General features: G+C 48.0%; 1 protein-coding gene across 3 annotated transcripts in view; it reads left to right on the top strand.

The window, feature by feature from the left end:
- The window catches only part of ANKRD54 (ankyrin repeat domain 54), a 544,971-nt gene extending 523,493 nt beyond the window's left edge, over nt 1–21,478 (top strand). For 2 of the 3 annotated variants that reach the window (XM_069653071.1, XM_069653070.1), the window contains 2 exons: nt 17,639–17,746; nt 19,057–19,278. In XM_069653071.1, coding sequence (XP_069509172.1) covers nt 17,639–17,746; nt 19,057–19,131 — 183 coding nt within the window. In that variant the 3' untranslated portion in view covers nt 19,132–19,278. Of the gene's footprint in view, nt 1–17,638; nt 17,747–19,056 lie in introns of all 3 variants that reach the window. The other variant, XM_069653072.1, reaches the window with a different exon arrangement.
- Nucleotides 21,479–21,718: the final 240 nt, after the last annotated feature.

A 21,718-nucleotide genomic window follows, 5' to 3' on the forward strand; every position in this document is an offset into this window, starting at 1 on the left:
TCTGAGCAGGGAGTCGGCTCAGATGCACGAATGGTGGCTGAAGGACGACCAGGTGATGAGGATATTCGGAAAGTGGGGGACTCCTCCTCTGGACTTGTTCACCAGCCCCAAATACAAGTAATGCTGTCTCTTCGCCAGCAGAGTCTCATCATGACTCAAGGGGGGACGCGTTCTCGTTCCCGTGGATGGACCTGTTCGCTTACGCCTTCCCTCAGTTTCCATTCATCAGGAAGACGATTCACATGATTCACAAGGTTCCATGCAGGATCATCCTGGTGGCCCTGTTCTGGCCCAGACAGACCTGGTTTTCAGACCTTCTATACCTAGCGAGGGACGACCCTCTTCACCTGGGTTCAGAGCCAGATCTACTTTCACAGAACTAAATGATGGTGTGGCATCACAACCCACGCTCACTCCACCTAGCAGCGTGGCTCCTGACCACTCCGAATTCAGACGTCTGAATATTCCTCTGGAATGTCGCCACATCTTGGCTAGAGCAAGGGCGCCGTCTCCCAAATATTCTGTACCTGGTGTTCTCAGCAGCCGGGCTTGCAGCCGGTGCGGGTTTTGCCTCCACAACTCCTTCCTTACCTTCTCATGTTATTTATGGAGGGTCTGGCATTATCATCTACCAAGGCCCACTTAGCAGTCATTGCAAGGTTCACGCGGCAACTCAACTCTACGCCTCTGTGCAGTGACAGATTGATAAAACATTTCCTCAAGGGCCTTTTCAGGACTTTTCCTCCGAAGAAGTTTTCTCTGGTCTGGAGTCTCAACTTGGTGCTTGCGGCCCTCATGAAACCACCGTTTGAACCTATGTTGACAGCTGCCATCAAATTTCTCACATGGAAGGTCGTTTTTCTGGTGGCTATTAACATCTTCCAGGTGGATTTCAGAACTGCAGGCTCTAGTCATTGACCCTCCATACTTGCGTTTCATGAAGGACAGGTTCTCCTTCCTACGAATCCCCATTTTATTCCTAAGTTTCTGTCAGACTTTGACAAAAATGCTACGATAGTTTTGCCGACCTTCTTCCCTAAAGCTTTCACTCCATCTGAGAAAGCGTTGCATTGCTTGGATGTCAAGAGCGCTTTGAAGTTCTATCTGGACCGGACTGTCTTTCAAAACATCTAAGAAACTTTGTGGCTTTCGGCACCCCCAACAAGGGGGAAGCCGATTTCGAAGCAAGGCTTTTCAAGATGGGTGTCGTCTACGATATCATTCTGCCACGAAAAAGCCAACAAGTCTTTAGTCGACTCCCAGGGCTCATTCTACGAGATCCACCGCTCAGTGACATTGGCTGGGCAGCGACATGGGCAGTGCTGCACACGTTCACCAGACACTACTGCCTGAATCAACAACATGCTAAGGACGTGCAGGTTGGGCGTGCTGTGCTTAAACGCCTGTTTCAGTAAGGTGAGCACCGCAGCTTCCAGGGTTTGAATTTGATTCATGTGTTCTTTGTCGGTTAACTGAAAGTATTATCTTTCTGTTGTGGTTTATAATGCCTCTCGTATAAGTCATGTTTGACTGTTATGCACCGCCAGGTCTTATTACTGCTACGTAGTTCATTTACAGCATGTGAATCCATGAAAGATCCAATGCTGGAGAAGGGAGTAGTTTCTTACCTGTAACTCCATTTCGACGTATTCCTCATCTATGACATGTGATGTCCACAGCTGTGTTGCTTCAGAAAGGTTTTCGGCAGAGGGCGTCCTTGCGTCAATGGCATCGGGTTGATGTCCCTCGGAGGCCTCCGTCGAGGGTGATGTCATTTGATGTTATAAGTGGCACGCACGGTGCCCGTAGCCTCAGTTCCGTTTTTTCTGCAAACATGTTTGCTTCGAGAACTCGGCGCGCCTCGTGCCTTCAACTTTGTATTGTACGATTATGTCTTCTTATTCCACCCCGACGTCCCCGCGGTCTGCCTTCAAGAAATGTTGGGACTGCGGGCCCAAGATGTTCATCACGGACCCGCACTGTATCTGCTTGTGGTGCCTGGGCGAGGACCACGCCATGGACGACTGCTCAAAGTGCCAGTTGTTGACTGCCAAGGCCTTGTTGGAGCGTAAGGGGAAATTAATGGTAGGCCGTGTTTCCAAACCCCGTAAATCCAAATCGGCTGGTATGTTGACCAACGAGTCGAGAGTCTCCTCTTCGGAAGACGTCCAGAAGATCTAGGTCCCGGAGTGGTTTGTGCCATTCGTCCTCTTCGTCAAGGCGGTCCCGGAAGCGGCGTCACCGTTCGCCTTCCCCCTCCTCTTCAGATGACGGATACCCGAAAAAGATGTTGTGCCCCACTAAATCCTCTAGCCCAGAGGAATGGAAGGCTTTTCGGGAGCAAATGTTACAGATTTTTCAGCCTCACAGCTCCGTCTGCACCTTCGGTTGAAGCCAGCAAGGAACGGTCTTGGTACGATGCACGTGCGCCCTCGGGCCCGGGCAGTCGGCGCGATAAACATTGGGAGCCTTAGAGGTCCCATTCGGAAAAGGCTTCAGGGGATCGCCAGAGACGTTCCAGGTCGCGGCCTTCGTCTCCCACGAAACCGTTGAAGCCTGAGAAGCTGTTGAGGAAGGTGTCAACGCCATCAGCGCCATGTCCATTGAGTGAGTCTATCGGGTCTTTACCTGGGGTCAGACCTTCGAAATCGTCGGCACCTTTTTCGACACCGACGCCATTGGCGCCTGCTGGGCAGGATTTGCCGCCGGAAGCCCCTGTGGCTCTGGAACCTCCAGGGAAGGCTCCTGCTAAATCTGTGAAGCCTATTCCTGATAAGAGGTGCACTCCTCTCCCTAGGAAGGAGTTTTTCCAGTCTCTCCAAAACATTTATGAGGAAGATGATGATGAGGAGAGGTCTGATGGGGACTTAGTTCCTTTTGGTCTACCTTATGGAACGCCTAATGCTCCAGAATGTCTCATTGATGAGGACAGTCGGATTGAGCATCTGTGTCAGTCCTTACATGATGCCAGTGGCCTCGACACATCTCCTGAGATGGCATTTGGGGAACCCGAGCCTGGTGAGCATGCCGAGTCCTCCTATAGGAGACTGGTGTTGAGAGTTGCTGATTACCTGGGTTGGTCCAGGCCTCAGGTTGAGTATGAACAGGATGATTTTACGGACATCTTGGTTCAGGGTCCGTCCACTGACTGGGTGTTGCCATTTCATGTGGCCTTACAAAAAAGGGTGGCTGCTACTTGAAATTCCCTGGAGTCTATTCCGGCAGTTTACAAGTCTTTGCCAAAGAAATACCGCCCATCCAGTAATGACCCCGGCTACCTGTCCACTCACCCCACTCTAGAAAGTTTGGTGGTTCAGGCGGCTACGGCCACCTCGAAGCAGGCGGTGTACCCTACCATCTCTCCGGATAGGGCCGATAAACGCATGGATGGATGGGCGCGCAAGGTATTTGCTGCTGGGAGTATGGCCCTGAAATTGGCCAACTCCACCTGTGCCTTGGCAACATTTTCGCAATCTGTGGAATTGTATTTCGCTTGCGGCTGAGCATATTCCCGAAGGGGAGTAAAGGGATGGCTTTCTAGCTATTGTGAAAGATGGCAAGGATGCCATGTGTGAATCCCTACAATCTGGGTTGGACACTGCGGATTGTGTCGCAAGGTCCATGGCTACGAGCACCGTCATGCGCAGATTTGCGTGGTTGCGGAGGTCCGGTTTTGCACCTGATGTGCAGGCCCGTCTTCTCAACATGCCCTTTGATGGGTCGCATCTTTTTGGCAGCAAGGCTAACGAGAGTCTTGAAAAGTTGCAGACCTTCAAGGCGGCTGCCAAATCTTTGGGCACGGCTGTCAGACAACCTCTGCCTTTTCATCCTAGGGGATAACAATGGAGGGGTGGTTCCTTTCGCTATTACTCCTCATTTGAAAAGGTGAAGGGAATGCCCAGTCAAAGGGGCCTCTGTAGAGGCACTCGTGGTGGACGAGGTAGGGGTGCCAAAGCCGCTCAGGCAGCTGCCTCTTTGCCTTCCGGCACTGCCGCTGCCGCATCTAAACAGCTCTGAGGCCATGACTCATGGTTCTCCTGTGGGGGGGGACAGGCTGTCGCAGCATCTCGAAGAATGGCAAGCCATTACTTCAGATGCGTGGGCTCTGGATACGATCGGCCACGGTTACTGCCTTCCTTTTCTCCAATGGCTTCATGACAATCCACCGGCGAAACACTCTTTGAAGGCTCTGGATCCGCTCTTTTTGCAGGAGATTTTCGCCGTGCTGGAGAAAGGCACTATGGAACCGGTGCCTGTGATGAAGTGGAACAAGGGTTGGTATTCCCCTTATTTTTTAATACCCAAGAAGGAGGGGGGACTGAGACCCATCTTGGACTTACGATGCTTGAACAAGTTCCTCAGGAAGGACAAGTACAAGATGGTCACTTTCTCAGATCCTTCGGGCCCTCCAACTTCAGGATTGGTTGGGGTCATTGGACCTGCAGGATACTTATTTTCATGTGCTGATCCATCTCAAGCGCAGAAAATACCTCAGGTTCGCAGTTGGCGGATCCCACTACCAGTTTCGGGTCCTGCCTTTTGAGCTCACTTCACCCCGAGGGTCTTCACCAATCTCATGGTGGTGATTACAGCGCATCTCAGGAGAGGGGGGATTCACATCTACACCTACCAGGACGATTGGCTGATCAGGGCGTGTTCTCCCGTAGAAGCCTTGGATCATCTCAGCATCACCTGCCACTCCCTTCACAAGCTGGGCTTCTCCCTCAACTTCAAGAAGTCTAATTTGACACCATCCCAGCGGCTCCAGTACATAGGGTCTGTTTTGGACACATTCTTGGGGATGTGTTCGCCACCCAATGTGAGGGCTCATCACATTCTTCAGATGGTCACAAAATTTCATCAAGCCCAGAGTCTTCCGGCTATCGAATTCTTAAAGTTGCTCGGCCTCATGGCATCCTGCATTCTTCTGGTGCCAGAGGCCCGCTTGAGAATGAGATGCCTTCAGTGGGCTCTACGGACTCAATGGTCCCAGTTCTCAGGCAAGATGTCGGATCTCCTTCATGTTCCATTTTCGGTCTCACAGGACCTTCTGTGATGGGCCGACAAGACAAATCTAATGAAAGGGGAGCCTTTTTGGTAGCCATGGCCGGATGTCACGCTGGTGACGGATGCTTCCCTGACAGGGTGGGGAGCTCATGCCGACGATCTATCCATCAGAGGTTGTTGGTCTCCATCGGAGTTCAGACTTCACATCAATCTTTTGAAGCTGAGAGCCATCAGACTAGCGCTGAAGGCTTTCCTGCCATCTGTACGGGGGGAAGAATGTCCTGATAATGATGGACAACACGGTGGCTATGCATTACCTCAACAAGAGAGGGGGTGTAGAGTCACTACTTCTGTGCAGGGAGGTAATGCAGCTCTGGTTCTGCGCAATGAGCGAGGGTATGTCCCTTTCAGTGATTCATCTAGCCGGCACGGAGAACATGACATCGGACGCTCTGAGCAGATAGAGCACGGTCTCCCACGAGTGCTCAAGAAGTCCTTCACAAGATCTTTGCCCTTTGGGGAACCCCTCAGGTGGACCTGTTTGCTACCGGGGCAAACTGGAAGTGCAAAAGGTACTGCTCCAGGGAATTTCTTCTAAGAGGAGCTCTAGAAGATGCGTTCGTCATGGAGTTGCGCTTCCCGCTTCTGTACACGTTTCCTATGATCCCCGTCATCCCTCAAGTTCTCAGGAGGTTGCAACAGTTGGGGACACGCTTAATCCACATTGCTCTTGATTGGTCCAGCAGAGCGTGGTACCCGGAACTTCTAGACATGTTCATCTGTCCTCCAATGCGCCTTCCCCAAAGAGAGGATCTTCTCTCGCGAGAGGAAGGTCTGGTTCTCCATCCAGAGGTCAAGACTCTCAACCTTCACGCTTGGTTTCTGAGAGGTTGAGATATAGGGATTGGGACCTCCCGGATGACGTGATGGAGGTGTTGCTTTCGGCTAGGCGGCCCGCAAATAAGTCCCTGTGCCGTTGGCGTAAGTTTTGCGACTGGTGCAGAGGAAAGAATGTGGATCTTTTTCAGTGTTTCGATTCTGGAGGTTCTTTCCTTCTTACTTTCTTTGGCTCACAGTGATCTTCAGGTGGGCTCCATTAAAGGTTATTTGGCAGCACTGTCTATCTTTAAGCGCTCTTCAGAAGAATGTTCTTATTTTAAAATTCCACTGATCACTCTGTTTTTGAAAGGGCGGACGAATGTGTTCCCGCCGTCGCCGTTTCAGGTGCCGGTCTGGAAGCTCAATTTGCTTCTGAACTTTCTGATGGGTGCTCCGTTTGAACCCTTGCACTATTGCCTTTTAAGGTTGTTGACCCTTAAAACTGTTTTCGAATCCCTGCAAAGGTTCCGGCACTCCCCTGCGTCGTCGAGAGAAGGGTGTACAATGCCTGCTACTGACCAACTAGAAGCTATGGATGCCCAATCAATGAGCAGAGGCATGGCAGCCCTGTTGAAGGAGATCTGTGGATTCAGGGCAGACATTAGCAAAAGGCTAGACTCATTAGATAAAAAAGTAGAGTCTGTGGATGACCGAGTCCAAGCCCTGGAAGCCAATCATAACTTGCTTGACATCCTCGAAACTCAATTCAACATGCGGCTATCCGAATTGGAGAGAAGAGAAGAGAAGGTTACCCTCAAACTCGACGACTTGGAAAACAGAGAGCGGCGCTGTAACCTGAGATTTCTGGGTGTTCCCGAGCAAGAGGGGGAGACTCAAGCGGATGTTGCAAGAATAGTCAATGCGGTTGTCAGCAAATTGTTTGAGGGTAAAACCAGCGAGCCAACAATCGTTAGAGCCCAAAGGGCAGGTGCTTCCGCTAGAGGGCCCTGATCGATTCTTGCAAAATTTCATTACTATTTTCAAAAAGCTAAGATCCTGGAGCTCGCGCGGAGGAAGGGCCCCATTGACTGGGAAGGCTCTAAAGTCACGATCTACCAAGATCTCTCCGCCCTTACATTAGCGCGGCAGCGGCTCTGCAGTCCTTTAACGAAGTGGCTTCAACCAGAGGTGTGAGATACAGGTAGGGTCATCCATTTTCGCTCTCGTTTGAAGTAGAGTGTTGCAAATATTCCCTTGTTATGGAGGATGATATACAGAGGGTGTCTCGGGAGCTCCTGGGGCACCCCTCCCCCCACCCCGGGTAATGGCGAAGAGAGCAGGGGAAAAGAGATGGCAGAACCCCGTAAGACTAACGGATTTGCAGGAAGACGCCATGTCAGGGGGCCACAGGAAATACAAAAGAGTGGTGCTGACATCTCCCAAGCAGTTTGCTACTTGATCTGGTCATGTGTTTATATTGCTCTGGACGAATTTGAAATGGAGCTCAGGCCAGGGTATTTCCCCTAGACAGTTCTGGGGGCACCCCGGTCTAAAGGTCTCCACTATGGGGGTTTGGTTTATGCATCCTGTTATGCTTCCTGGAAGGGAGGCAGATGGGGATGGAGGAAGCAGTTGGTATTGCTTTGTATGTTGGGGGGGGCTCAGAATGCTGTTCTTTTTGTTGTTAACCGCCCTGGTGGAGGCGGTCTTTGGTGGCCTGGTCGTATGGAAGGTTCAATGTCGCAGGCGCTCGGGAAGGGGGACTGAGGGGGGACAAAGGGGCTATTTCTTTTAGACAGAGGTTATAAATGTTTGCAACAACCGTTTGTAGTATCAGTTTGCTGGGGTTTGATATGTTTAATGGGGAGCCGGAGGAGAATCAGCGATGGCTGAATTAAGTCATTCGCTGCCCTTGTGCTCTTTAAATGTGCGGGGTCTCAACTCTCCCTTTAAGAGGTCCCTAGTTGTGAATTAGTTCAATAGGTTGACACTCGAGTTACTGTGTCTTCAAGAAACCCACTGGGTGTGGGGAGGTGAACCGACCCTGAAAGCAAAGTCGGTACAAAGGGTCTTCCATGCTTCATTCGAAGCTAAGAAAAGTGGGGTGGCGATAATGGTCTCCACAAATGCTCACTTTGCCCCGAAAGCCCAATGCAGGGATCCGGAGGGTTGTTATATAATGGTCAAGGGAGAAATCAGGGGCTCCAAGGTGACCCTGATAGCTATCTATGCCCCGAACGAAGCTCAGGACAGCTTCTGGTTAGAGATGAAGTCCAAAATCATTACCTTTACTGAGGGTGCGATTGTGGTGGGAGGGGATTTCACAGGAAATCTGATCGGCCCTTTATGGATTCTCTAGCGCAGAGGCGATTGGCGGTCGCCTTCCAGAGCACTAACGCTGAGTTAGAGATTCCCATTCGGCCCGAGAGGGCCAAGACCCCTTATTTACATTTTTCTCGGGAGCCCATATGTCGTTCTCTAGAATTGACTACATCCTGGTGGATAAATCGCTCTTTGAGCTCATTTCAGCAGGGAGAGTGGAAACAACTCCCTGGTCGGACCACAACCTAGTTAAAGTCCAATTGGGGATCCCCCTGAGAGCTCCCGGGCCTGGGAGGTGGACTTGTAATGATCTCCTCCTGAAGGACAAGGAGCTGTCCCAGTCCTTCCTTGCTACCATTAAGGAGTACTTTGCAATCAATGACGATGGGCAAGTGGGGGTGGCAGGGGTCTGGGAGGCTTTTAAGGCTACAATCAGGGGTGTCCTAATAGGGATGAGAGCAGCGAGGAAGCGGGAGGGGCAAGGAGGAGAGGCTCCTTGGGGACAAAATCGAGGCGATTCAACCAGGGGGCCAAATAAAGTCCCAGATATCTCCGGGCAAGTGGGCTGAGCTCCAGCAACTAAAGGTGAAGCTCAACGCTCTTCCAGTAGAGCATACTGAGCGGAAACTATCCTTTCTCAAGCAAAGATACATGGAGAAGGGGGAGAAAGACGATAATATTTTAGCCTGGAGGCTACGAGAGCTTCGAAATAGTTGGAGGGTGGATTCGCTGGCCCTTCCAGGAGGTGGGGGGGGCGAGTTGCAAGGATGATCCCGGGATTGCGGAGCAATTTCGTTTATATTATGAGCGCCTGTACAGGACAGAATACAGCGGATATAAATTGCTTCCTTGACTCTGTGCCAATCCCCTGTCTCCCCCCTCCCCCAGAAATCAGGACCTCTAGATAGATCCATTGCCCCCCAGGAAGTGAGCAATGCTATCAGCTCTATGAAGACCGGCATGACCCCGGGGGATGATGGGTTCTCGGCCCTCTTTTATAAATCCTTTCGCTCCGCCCTTGTCCCATTCTTGTCCAAACTCTTCAACACAATCTTGGACAATGGCTGCCTCCCGCAATCTATGCTATCTGCCCGTATTGTAGTTATCCCTAAGGAAGGAAAAGATCTGAAAAACTGTCAGTCCTACCGCCCGATCTGCCTACTCAATACGGACGTGAAGGTTTTGGCCAAGCTACTGGCTAATAGACTGGCCCAGTGTCTCCCCTCATTGGTGCATGGCGAGCAGGTCGGTTTCATCCCTGGGAGGAAAGGGGGGTATAACATCAGGAAATCATTGGATCTGATGCATGAAGTAGCTATCACAAATGAGGAGGCCTACCTCCTGTCATTAGAATCAGAAAAGGCCTTCGACCGTGTTGAGTGGGCTTACATGAGCAAGGTCTTGCAGAAGATGGGGTTAGGGGTTAGATTGGCAGGTGGATAGCAGCCCTATATAACGGCCCAACAGCCAGAGTGGCAGTAAATGGGACGGTTTCAGCTCCGTTCTCGCTCTCCAGGGGAACCCGGCAGGTGCTGCCCGATTTCGCCCCTTCTCTACGTCCTTGCGATTGAGCCCCTGGTGATAGCTATAAGGCATCATCAAGGGATTACAGGGGTCCAGTGTGAGGATCTCGACTTTAAGCTTTCACTTTTTGCGGACGATGTCCTGGCATATATAACTAACCTTCAAAGCTCTCTCCCAAATCTACAAGATCTGATCGATTTTTATGGTGCCCTTTCCGGATTGAAAATTAACTTAGCAAAATCTTGTTTGATGCCAATGGGTAGACCCGAGGCTGGGATTGAGGGGAGGGGGTCGTTGGGAGGGATCAGAATTGAGCGTAAGGTTACATTTTATCTGGGGGTTCTCCTCCCTAGGGACTTGACCCTCCTCTTTGAAGTGAACTATCCCCCCATCCTCGACAAGATAAAGTCTGACTTCAGTGGGCTCCTGTGACGCTCTCTTGGTTTGGGCGGATGGTATCAATCAAGATGAATATTCTACCTCGGCTCCTCTACCTCTTTTCCTCCCTCCTGGTCGCAGTGCCAGTCTCTTTCTTCAGATCCCTTCATGCAATGGTTCAGCGTCTTGTTTGGAAGGGCAAGAAACCAAGGGTTAAGCATGGGACCCTGCCGCTTCCGAGATCCCATGGGGGGTTTGGTTTACCTGACTTCCGGCTCTATCATAAAACTGCGCAATTAAGGGTAATGTTGAAGCACTCGAGAGATGATATGAGAACCTATTGGTCCTATATCGAAGACGTCCACGCCCATCCCAGAAAAGTGCGGGACCTCCTATGGGCCGCTAATAAGAACATCCCAAGCAATCTCAGGCATCATCCCACCTTGTCGGTTTTATGGGTGCTATGGAGGGACAACAGGGAAAATGTTTCTCTCTCTTCTTGGCCATCCCCTTTATCTTCCTTATGGGATCCCCCTCTTAATCTAGGTAAAAGGGGTTTTCGTGGAACGCAAGGGTGGTCGGATGCTGGTCTAGTAGGTGCTGCTCAGCTCTTTCGTTAAGGTGCATTCATTGATTATAACAACTTGACGGAAGCCATGGGGGATACTACGATGCTGATCTTTGATTATCTCCGGGTGAAGGGGATCCTGACCGATACCCAATGGGTGGAAGACCTGGCCCGTCCTCTTACGCCACTTGGAAAAAGTCATTGTCGAGTCCACATCGAGGAGAGGGTCCCTGTCTAAATTCTATAATTCCTTAATCACAGCAAACGTGGAGGGTAGGCAGAGTTTTTGGAAGCAGTGGGAGACAAGGGTTAGGAAGGAGGTGGATGAATCTACTTGGTTTACTATTTTTAAATCCCTTTTTTCGGCTCCCTATACATGGCAGCTATGGAGCATAACTTTACGATACTCCACGCTTGGCATCTCACACCAGAGAGGCGTGCGAAAATATACCCAGTGGTGTCCCCACTTTGTCTGAGGCAATGTGGCCAGCGCGGAACTTGGTTCCATCTTTGGTGGGAGTGCCCTGCGATACATGTGTATTGGTCAGACGTGGTGAACTGGATTAAAGAGATCACTGGCGCTTCTCTACCTATGCTCCCCCTTGAACTTCTCTTTGGCATCCCGGCCCCAGAGGAGCTCTCGGATACCTTGCTGAGGGTGATACAGGCCATGTTACGGTCAGGGAGGATAGCCCTGGCTCAGAAGTGGAAATGCGCCTCAGTGCCTTCCAAGTCAGATTGGCTGGCCAAACTCTGGGCGATATTTACTTAAGAAAAACTCACAGCCTTGACTCACGATAACATGAAGTCTTTTCTTCTAGATTGGACAGTAGTTTTGCTTCACGAGGATTGTGAATCAATGAGACTCTGAGGTCTGCTGGTATGGTGTGATCTATGCTTTTTGTATTCCTTCCAACAAATGGCACCTCTTCCTTATTTGGTTGGGTCGAACCCAAGCTGTCAGTTCTTGGAGCTTGTTTGGTCCCTGGTTGAGTTGTTACTGAGTCTCCTATACACTTAGGGGTTCAGCTGTTAATGAGCGGGTGTGGGCGAGGGAGGTGGGAGGGGGGGTTATTTGCTGTTCTTGGCTGATGTCAAATGTGACTTGTTGAAATGCATCTTCTATTTGGAAGGCAGGCACTTTCTTCTAAGCCACCTTTTACTTTGTTCCATAAGGACAGGGTTGTACTGAGAGTACGCCCGTCCTTTCTCCCTAAGGTTGTGTCTGAATTTCATTTGAGTCAGAAGGTGGTACTCCCGACTTTCTACCCTCCTCCTCATCCAAGTAAGGAAGAGGAACGGCTTCATAGGTTGGATCCTAGAAGAGCCTTGAGCTTTTATTTATCCAGAATGGCAAAGATCAAAGTAGACGACCAGCTCTATGTGGGGTATACTGGACACCGTCTAGGACAGGCTGTTTCGAAGCAGACCTTGCCTAGGTGGATTATCCTCACTATTTCAGAATGCTACCGGTTGGCTGGTAAGGACTTTCCTGCGCGTTTACGGGCTCATTCCACCAGGGGCATTGCTACTTCGACAGCCCTCCAGAGGGGGGTGCCAGTGTAAAATATCTGTGATGCTGCAACGTGGTCTTCTATACACACGTTTGTCAAGCATTACTCTCTGGATACTTCCCATGCTCAGGATGTTGCCTTTGGTAAGGCAGTGCTTTATTCTGCCATTTAATTGGGTATGTCTAAATTCTTTTCCCTCCTCCAATCGTTTTTACTGCTTTGGGAGTCTGTCATAGATGAGGAATACATTGGAGGACACAATCCATTCGAAGAACAAGTTACTTACCAAACTGCTAACGTTCTTTCGACTGGATGTTCCTCATCGCCATCCCAGCCTACCCCTCGCAAGAATTTCCCATGCCATTACAGCTTACGTCCCGCAAGGCTAAGTGCAGTCGAGGCTGTGTTTGCGGCATGTGTCCCACATGTTGTGAGGGGGGGAAAACATGAACTGAGGCTACGGGTGCCATGCGTCCTACTTATAACATCCGATGACGTCACCCTCAACGGAGGCCTGCGAGGGACATCGACTCGACACAAGGACGCCCTCTGCCGAAAAGATTTCCGAAGCAGCACAGCTGTGGACATCACATGTCATAGATGAGGAATATGTTGGAGGAACATCCAGTCGAAAGAACGTTAACAGTTTGGTAAGTAAATTGTTCTTCACCAGCGTTGGTATCTTTCATGGATTCACATGCGCCCTCCGGCCTCCCCCTTCAGGCAAACATCCCCTTCAGGTACCCTCTAGGTTTGGAGAGGTTAAAATCTGAAGGGAAGCCGTGGGAGCGGAGCTATATACTGGAAGTCGCATTGGTGCTGCCTAAAGCACCCATAAAGACGTTGATAGGACACTCAAGGTGTCAAAGTTTTTCCATTGAAAATCACTATATTAAAGTTACCGAGGTTTCCCAGCCTGACGACGGGAAATATTCCCAGCATGTGAATCCATGAAAGATACCAACACTGGAGAAATGGAGTTACAGGTAAGAAACTACTCCCTTCCTTCACCTTTCACTCAGCAGCAGCAAATTACTTTCTTAAGCGTTACTGAAGTACCCCGGTCAGAGTGTAGCTTGGCTCTGCACTCACTGGGGTCACACGGCAGCGTTCTTCATTTCGGCGTTCTTCGCAACAGGCTTCTCCAGGCTTCTGCTGCTTCCCGGCTTCTCCAAACTCTGCCTTCCCCATCGCGGTCTGCACCACACGTACCGCCCGCTTTCCTGACTTCTCTCAGCTGCGGCTGTAGTCATGGGGAGCTCCACTGCTTGTGCAATGAGGATGTGCCCTCCTAGTTGGTCTTTTCCTCATCCCAGTACTACAATGCTGTGCCTGGGGAACAGATTGAAAGGAGGAGTAGGGAAGGGGTTCACAATATCCCACAAAGACTTTAGGGATAGAGGGCTCATAGGGAAAGGGGGATACCGTGTCTCACCTAATGACGTTCTCTCCCCATTACCCAAGTTCCCTTCACCCAGGTGATCCTCCCTTGCATATCCACCCCCAGGGTCGTGATCTAAAAGCGATGGCCTTTCACTGGCCACTTGAGAGGAGGAGTTCAGGGAAAAAGAGGTGAGGACACCCTCTGGTTCCTCACAACACCAAAATATATACAGTTTTTAACTTGCTCAACAGAGGATATTCCACCGTTTCAGTTTATAATCTTTAATACTGAAATGAATTTTTGGATTCTCATTTATTTTGAGATAATTAATGTTGGAATATTTCATAATAGCAGCCACAGATCCTGATCTAACAGATTTATAACCTATACATACCACATCCCTGGAACATGGACAGAGCTAGCTTAGGAGGAACATTCTCACCTCAGTTAGAGCCTCTGTCATTTCAGCAATGTAAAGATTGAAAAGTGTAGGAGCAAGCACGTATTCCTGCTTAGGACCAATATTCATACTGTAGCGTTTAGTGAATATACCATTATGGCAGATGGATTTTGACAGTTGCCTCAGCATGCAGCTGTATGATCATGTTTAATAGGCCCTCAGATTCCACACTTTTACCAAAGAAGAATTTGACACATCCCATCAATTCCTGCACAGTAATCAATAAAGGCAGCATATGATGGACAATCCTTATCGTTTTTAGCTTCCCTTGTCAACAGCTGCAAAACCTGAATATTGTGTATTGGGAACGAGCCCTTACGAAAACCAGTCTGCAAGATTCACCTCAGCCCGCCCCCCATTTGTTTAATTCTTGAAGTAGGATGTTGGCAAATGTCTTACTAGATACACCCAACATCACCATTAATGAATAGTTACTTGGATCGTTCCTATACCTTTTTTAAAGACTGGGATCAGTGAGGACTCTTTCCATGAAGTTTGTATACTATTGATCGCTGCAAATGTTAGAAACGATTTTATAACTGTGACCATAATTCAGGATCTCTAAATAAAATATTTGCTAATCCATCTGGGCCATGGGCCTTGGATGGATTTAACTTTAAATTGATATGATGAATTTCAACCTCGCTGTGCAAGTATATAATATACCTCTTAAATTTGGAGAGGAAATATCTCTATACTTATTAAATCTCTCACTGATTTTACCGGACCACTTTTCTTGCGAAATACGGTTGATCAGAAAAGTTTCAGTTCCCACTCTAAATTTGCACACTACATGCCAAAAACTTTGGGTGTCGTTCGGTTTTAGTATACCCAGAAGACGCTGTTGTTGAAGCCCATTTTTTTAAGCTTCTTTTTATTCAACGTTATCGAGCAAACACAACAGTCAATCTGCCAATAACCGTATTCATCATGTTAAATACATTTTCCCTCATTTCCCCATTCCCCCAGCAAATGTTTTAATTGTTTTGGTCTTACGAATAAATCCACCCCTCACTGGAGGGTTCATTTAATATATTTTCGTATAATCGCGTGTGGTCCGACGAAGTAGCCATTTTTAGTAGGCATCTTCAGAGACGTACATCAGGCTCATGCCATCTCCATCAGCTCAAGATAGTAATGTATTCCTGCCTGTGCCATAGATAATAGACGGCGTACGCAACAATTCAGTCTTTTTATTAATTTTTAGTACATATGAACAATATCCAGATAAAAACCATAATTATCGGCAATATGAATAAATTCGCCTGACATTCATTTCAAACCATCCAGTAATGTTAATTGCAGCATTGCGTGGTCACTGCTTGTAGCAGGAATTGTCCATTTTATTTATTTATTTGGACATGTTTAAAGCGCACCTAACCCAAGACAACGTCAATAAATGCTTCACTATTAAAAATGGTCACGAGTGCTGCACCTAGAGCCCATTTTCCACGTACATTTTTGTGTGGAATATGTCCAGGCATTCTACCATTTAAATTGAAACAATGTAATTCCATCATAATACACTCAAACCATTAATTTCCCTCCATGTTACTTTTCGGGTTCTGAAAAGTTGTTGGACTGAGAGAGATGTTAGTCAAATATTTGGTCAGGACTTCCTCCTGTGGGCAATAATACGCATTAAAACACCCCCCACACCCAACAATGACTATTGCTCTGGCATTTTTAAAACGCCCTTCTGATACCAATTCTATGAGGGACTTTAATAATTATGTTAATATGTAACCCTACTGTTGGGTCGTATATATATTAACAAATAATGCCAATGATGCCTTCTAAGCATATGTATGAACAACCTTCCTTGCTTGAAACAGGATTTCCTTACTACCCTTATACTTGGACAGTGCTAGGCTATTATTCATTTCAATCAAAAGGCCCCCACCGACTGGCAGTCATATTTCCCTTTAACAGCTGGTCTACAAATTACATCAAACGCCTACATTTCGACTGAATGAGTGAGCCAGGTCCTTTAGAGCATAAATATATATGGTTCTTGAATGTCCATCTCTTCCACACGGCTTATAGCCGGTATATGGGCCCCTGTATTCCCGGGTGACTCCCGATATTGCATAAATTAATGGTAGCGCTTCTGTTGAATTTGAGGTTGATGCACCACTGGAAGTCAGGCCCACATGTTTTGGTCCAGACTCAGGAGTTTGTAATTTACTTGACTCCGACATAACTTTCCTACCTTTCCCATTGCAGGTTACCTTGATATTATCTTGTCTCACTATCCCCTTTACCCTTAAATCTGAGCAGATATGCCTCTACATATTAATCCGAAATCCAAAATTGCCTTCAATATATGCTCCCTTCTCCAAAGTAGCATAGAGAAGAAGACATCTTTATTTGCAGTCCAATTGTGGAAGGGTAACTTGAAGACAGCAGGGGCCCAGCCAATTAAAAGACGTAAACAAAAGGATATTTGATCCTCGAATCAACAATACGCTCTACAGTAAGATGCCACCCATATACATGCTATTACTTTATTCGTTATTGCTAGAAAGTCCCAATGTATTGACTGTGTCAGTCAAGTCTTTGGAGTGGTTTGTGTGTCCTCTGTCTGAATGGTAGCGTTGACGTGAACTGAGGAGGTATATGGCCTTAAAAAGCATACATCGTTTAAATGAATTGCCGATCAAAGTTGGTAGCTACAATCGTCTCATTCATCCTCACCTCTCTCGTCTCAGTCGGAACAAGTTGTTCGTGGTAAAAGGTTCTGGCTCTTGCTAATGTGTTAGCAGTGTAGAAATCATCCATCATGGTCTGCTCCCATGCTAAGCGCAGCATACCTTTCCTTGGATGGCACAGTAAGTCTGGTTATTATGGGGGCGGGAACATCTGGCCTTTCCTGTACACTAAACGAGATGGTGTGTAGCTTCTGCGGTGCAGCCTCTGCTGAGGGCTCGATCCCTCCTCCACTCCCCTCCCTTACCGTTGCCAGCTAGGGTATCCGAAACCATGTTTCCTTACTTCACATAATGTGTTAGGGAAGCAGGGCTTGGTTTAAGCCACACACCTTGAAGTATGAACCCCGATTAGGACCACCGGGTTTTGATGGTGGATGCACGCAGCCACCATCGTCTTATTCCCAGCCACCCACAAAAGTGCCCGCCCTTCTTTGATGTAGATTTACGACTACTTTCACATGGCATGCGCCTTAAACCCCGATGTTAGAGAGCCTTGCACAACTTACCTCAAACTTTGTTCTTACCCCTTCCCTTCCTTCTGGAGTAGGTTTTTAGAGCACAGGTAGTCATTGCCCAGAGCCTATTTAGTATAGTATGTCATACAATATCACCCAATTGTTGTAAGATTACTGGGACCTCCTCTTGTCTGTAGGATAATTAATTGTTTGTGACCCGGCCCCTCGCACGTTCCCGTGTGTGGAATAAGTTATCTTCGGCCACCCTTGCCCCCCTCGCTCCCACTTTACATCCCATTCATAGTGTGCTTTTTCTCGTCCTCTATGCCATTACCTCTGACTGCCCTGGCCCAAATGATATGCCCAGTTGTTTCACCCCCAGCTTTATGGAAGGAATGGTGTGACAGAGGTTGGGGGCAATAGTGTGTTGCATTTGTATCCCTTATACATTCCACTGCTCACTTCTCTCCCTCCACCACCTACCACTCTTCTGCAGATCACCCAGATGCTGCGCGAGTACCTGGACAAGCTTGGCCGCCATGATCAGAAGGAGCAGCTGGATGACCTGTGCACCCGCCTGCAGATCACCAGCACGAAGGAGCAGGTAAAGAAAACATGGGGGCAGAAACATGCGCTCTGACTGGCAAAGAGCCAGCACCAGGGACTAAGTAAAAGAACCAGGGGGGAGGGAACCTGTGCTCCCGCCTGCAGATCAGCAGCACGAAGGAGCAGGTAAAGAAAACACGGAGGCAGAAGCGTGCGCTCTGACTGGCAGAGAGCCAGCAGCAGGGACTAAGTGAAAGAACCTGGGGGGAGGGGACCTGTGCTCCCGCCTGCAGATCAGCAGCACGAGGGAGCAGGTAAAGAAAACTCGGGGCAGAAACATGCGCTCTGACTGGCAAAGAGCCAGCAGCAGGGACTAAGTGAAAGAACTTGCGGGGAGGGGAACCTGTGCTCCCCGGGGAGGTGGTTAAAAAAATCATAAGCCTTCTGACAATCAACCGCCCTCCATCTGACTCCCAAATAGTCAAATTTCACACTTTAATAAAGCCCCCTTGTCATCGAGATTTCACTTAAAAGATTTAGTCACAGGAGAGACTAAAGAAGAAGGCTACAGTGATTGGTGAAATGCAAAATAATACAGGGTTGTGTTAAATTGTTTTAGTCTCCCTCATTCTCACACCCACACACCAGCTGATGCTTGCATGTATGCCTCTGTTGTGTTGACAATAAACTCTTCCTTCTCCTGGTATCCACAAACGATAAATACAAGCACAAGATGCTGCGAGTGTATGTTTTACTTATGAACGTGTTAGGTCAGGTTAGAGAAGGTATCCTGTAATTTGCATTGGCACCAAACCTGGCGTTTCATCAATGTGAGTGTACCCTGTGTTTATTGCATAAATACAGAGAGGGGAATGCCCAACCTGTTTCTCAACTACCTTCTGCACTCGCCGACCACTTTCATGGTTCTTTGCCTGGGGCCCTAGTGAGGGAGGCTCCTGCAGCTGGGAATTCACTGACATGTGGCAGGCTTCCTCATTGGATTTCAGATGTTCAATTCTGAGATGTGCCTCACACTCACTACTCTGTCTCTTTGAGATGCACCTTGCTTAGATGTCATCATCTTATTTTGAATCATTTTCTCCAAAGATTGAACACATCACCTGCTATGTAGTTTGATCAGAACAGTTGGTACTAAACGGAGCTCGCTTTCTCGCTCACACCTTGCTTTCCTGGATTATTGCAAACATAATGTTGCGTTTCTACACAAGCTCAGCCAATGCGCCCTCTTTGTACCTCCAGGTGTCGGAGATGAGTAAACCCCCAGGATTGCTGAGCACACCTCTCTTAATAAACCTGTACTTCCTGTCATATTCTAATCCTCTGCCTCGTTCTCCTTTCTCCTTGCAGGTGGACGAAGTGACCGACCTGCTGGCCAGCTTCACCTCACTTAGTTTGCAGATGCATAAGATGGAGGATAGATAGCCAGCACCTGCTTTAGGTGGGTGATGGCGTCTAGTACAATGGACAGAAAAAGAAATACTGCGGAATACAACCCGTCTAAAAAGAGTCCTCTCTTCCTGACATTGGATGATTGTACCTGACAGCCCAGTGCGCTGTGCACTCATGAAGCACACTGTTCTCGAAGTGCTTGGCGATGTTAACTTGTTCTCAACTCCCCAGTTGGCAGTGCCAGCTCCACATTCTTGAGGTGACTTCACTGGTTTCCGATCCGTTCTGTGATCCTAACTGGCTTCGAAATGTTGTACTTGTGCCCTCTCCGATTCCAGGTCGCTGCTGTTATCATCTCAAATGATCTTTTGGCTTCAGACTAGATTAAACCAGTCCACCTCGGCCTTAAAAACATGAAGATACTTTTTCTTTTCAGCCACACAACATTAGTGATCTATGTGTGTATTTAAAAGTCACTCCAGCCTCTATTTTCTGGAAGGCAATTAAGCAGAAACGTGTCTGGGAGCAATGTAGGCTAGCCTACTTTTACTGTTCAGAATTGTCATTGTTTTCGTCTGAAGGATGTGATCTCGCTGGTACCTTTGGCATTTCTCACTAGAACTGTCACTGTGATGCAGACCAATATACAATTGGGAACATAGGGATGCAACTCCAGTTTCTTTCCTCAGTAGCGGTTGTTACTGGAACAGGAAATTCCCAAAGGGGTTGGTAGCTTGTTTCTTCACACTATAAAGCATCCACATGTTCCTCAAGTAGGACTGGGTACTTTTCTAAATCCTTGATGCTGGGGGTGGGGCAAGGGATGGTGTTCATCCACACTTTTGGGAGCTTTGCAATCTGTTTTTATTGTTGTGCGTCTGTTTGCTTAAAATGTATATACATATATTGAGCCTTGGATAATGTAAACTTCATTGTTAAGTGAAACTGTATTGTATTTGAGTGTTGGCTTGAGTGGGTATTTTTCCCTGGCCACTTACAATCATGAGAAGTGGAGCAATTATACAATAATACAGCATACATTCTTTGTTTTGTTCCCTCTCACTCTGCCTTCCCATGATCCCTTTTCGTAGTGCTAATCCGAGTGAGATCTAGCCATGTTCTTCATGTGTGGGTTGCAGCATCGTGCATTGATGGTTTGCCGTGGACATTGGGTGCGCCTGCAGTGTTTGATGGACTGGACAAAGATTTTGGGGGCAGAGTGATAGTGCAGGATTCTGTTTTAAATAGGTCACCACCTACTTGCAGGTTATAATACTGCTTGTGTTGCTATTTCACCAATAGACAGGCCACCATGCTTGTTTAGGATTCTAATCGCCCCAGATATACTATTTCTGTTGCTGCCACTCAGAGATGTCTTACCATGGTTGAGTATGTTGATGACCAGGCCTGGCTGAAGATGTGTCTGGGCACGTGAGGGCCCCTTTCAACATGATGATTAGGGGTCCGCTGGCTACAGCGGGGACAAACAGTCTGAGGCTCCATGGGGTGCTTAAATTATAATGGAAACAAAAGGGCAAGTTGTTAAAATCTGGGGATTATCAGTGGCCAGGCAGCCAAGATGCAGCTGAAACACAAAATGTCCCCTGAAAAACGATTTACCACCTTGCTGAGAAAGAACGATTATGCAGATGAAGCTCGATTTAAAAGGCAACGAGGTGATAAGAACGTTGCTGGATACTGCAAGAGGCTCAGGTGACGAAGGGCAGCAGCAATGGCAGCCTGTAACGTGCGCGCTGCAAATGCACATGTGATGTCCTGATTAAAAGATGATGTTGCTGTGTCATAACACTGCCAACATTAGGGTAACTGCTCCAGAGCCCTCCTGAGGCACTGTGCCCATGTCATCCGAAAAGGTTGAAAGGCCCCGATGCCCTTCCTGCTGATGACTATGTAAGACCTCTCTCTCTGGCTCAATAAAGAATGTTCTACTTCGATTCTGGAATCGCAAACTGCAGGATGCTATATTTCCTCAGACCTACAAAAGAAAGTAGATTCAAAGCATGGAGTAATTTGGTGCAACCCTTTTAAATGTTGGCTTTTAGGTGGTGCTGTGAAGGGTGCCTATAAGTCAAAACTATTGGCATTGGAAGTGAATATAAGTGAGAGATGGAATGCGAGGAGCGACACAAAGTCTTTGGGTATTTAGCTTTTTACCCATACACTGACTGCCCATGGCCATGCTAATCTTCATGCATTCCCTTCTGCAACCTGTCCTGCAACAGACACCCATGGGAAATCTTTGAGCTAGCTGTTTGCTTTTAAGGGAATGCCAATGTTATTTCTAACGAATCTTCTGTAAGGTAATGGCTTCATTGGAGCTGTAAACCAGCTCCTGGTGAAATAAAAATGTCCTAACCAAGCCTGCCTTCTGCCACTTTATTAGCAATATTCGTGTCCTTGCATCTCTTGCTCATACTGAATTCTTGTTAAAAACCAGCATTGGCAAAGCCAACCGTTTTTGATCTTATTTAGGCATTAGATATCATTTGCCAGACACTACCATTATATGCTCAAGCACTAACCCCATTTGCCAATATTGTCATTTTAAGGTCAAATAGTACTATTTTGATAGTGCCTGAACATTTTTTCCATGGTTACA

Source organism: Ambystoma mexicanum, chromosome 3q (genome assembly GCF_040938575.1).
Source record: "Ambystoma mexicanum isolate Mex_15411 chromosome 3q, UKY_AmexF1_1, whole genome shotgun sequence".
NCBI lineage: Eukaryota > Metazoa > Chordata > Amphibia > Caudata > Ambystomatidae > Ambystoma > Ambystoma mexicanum.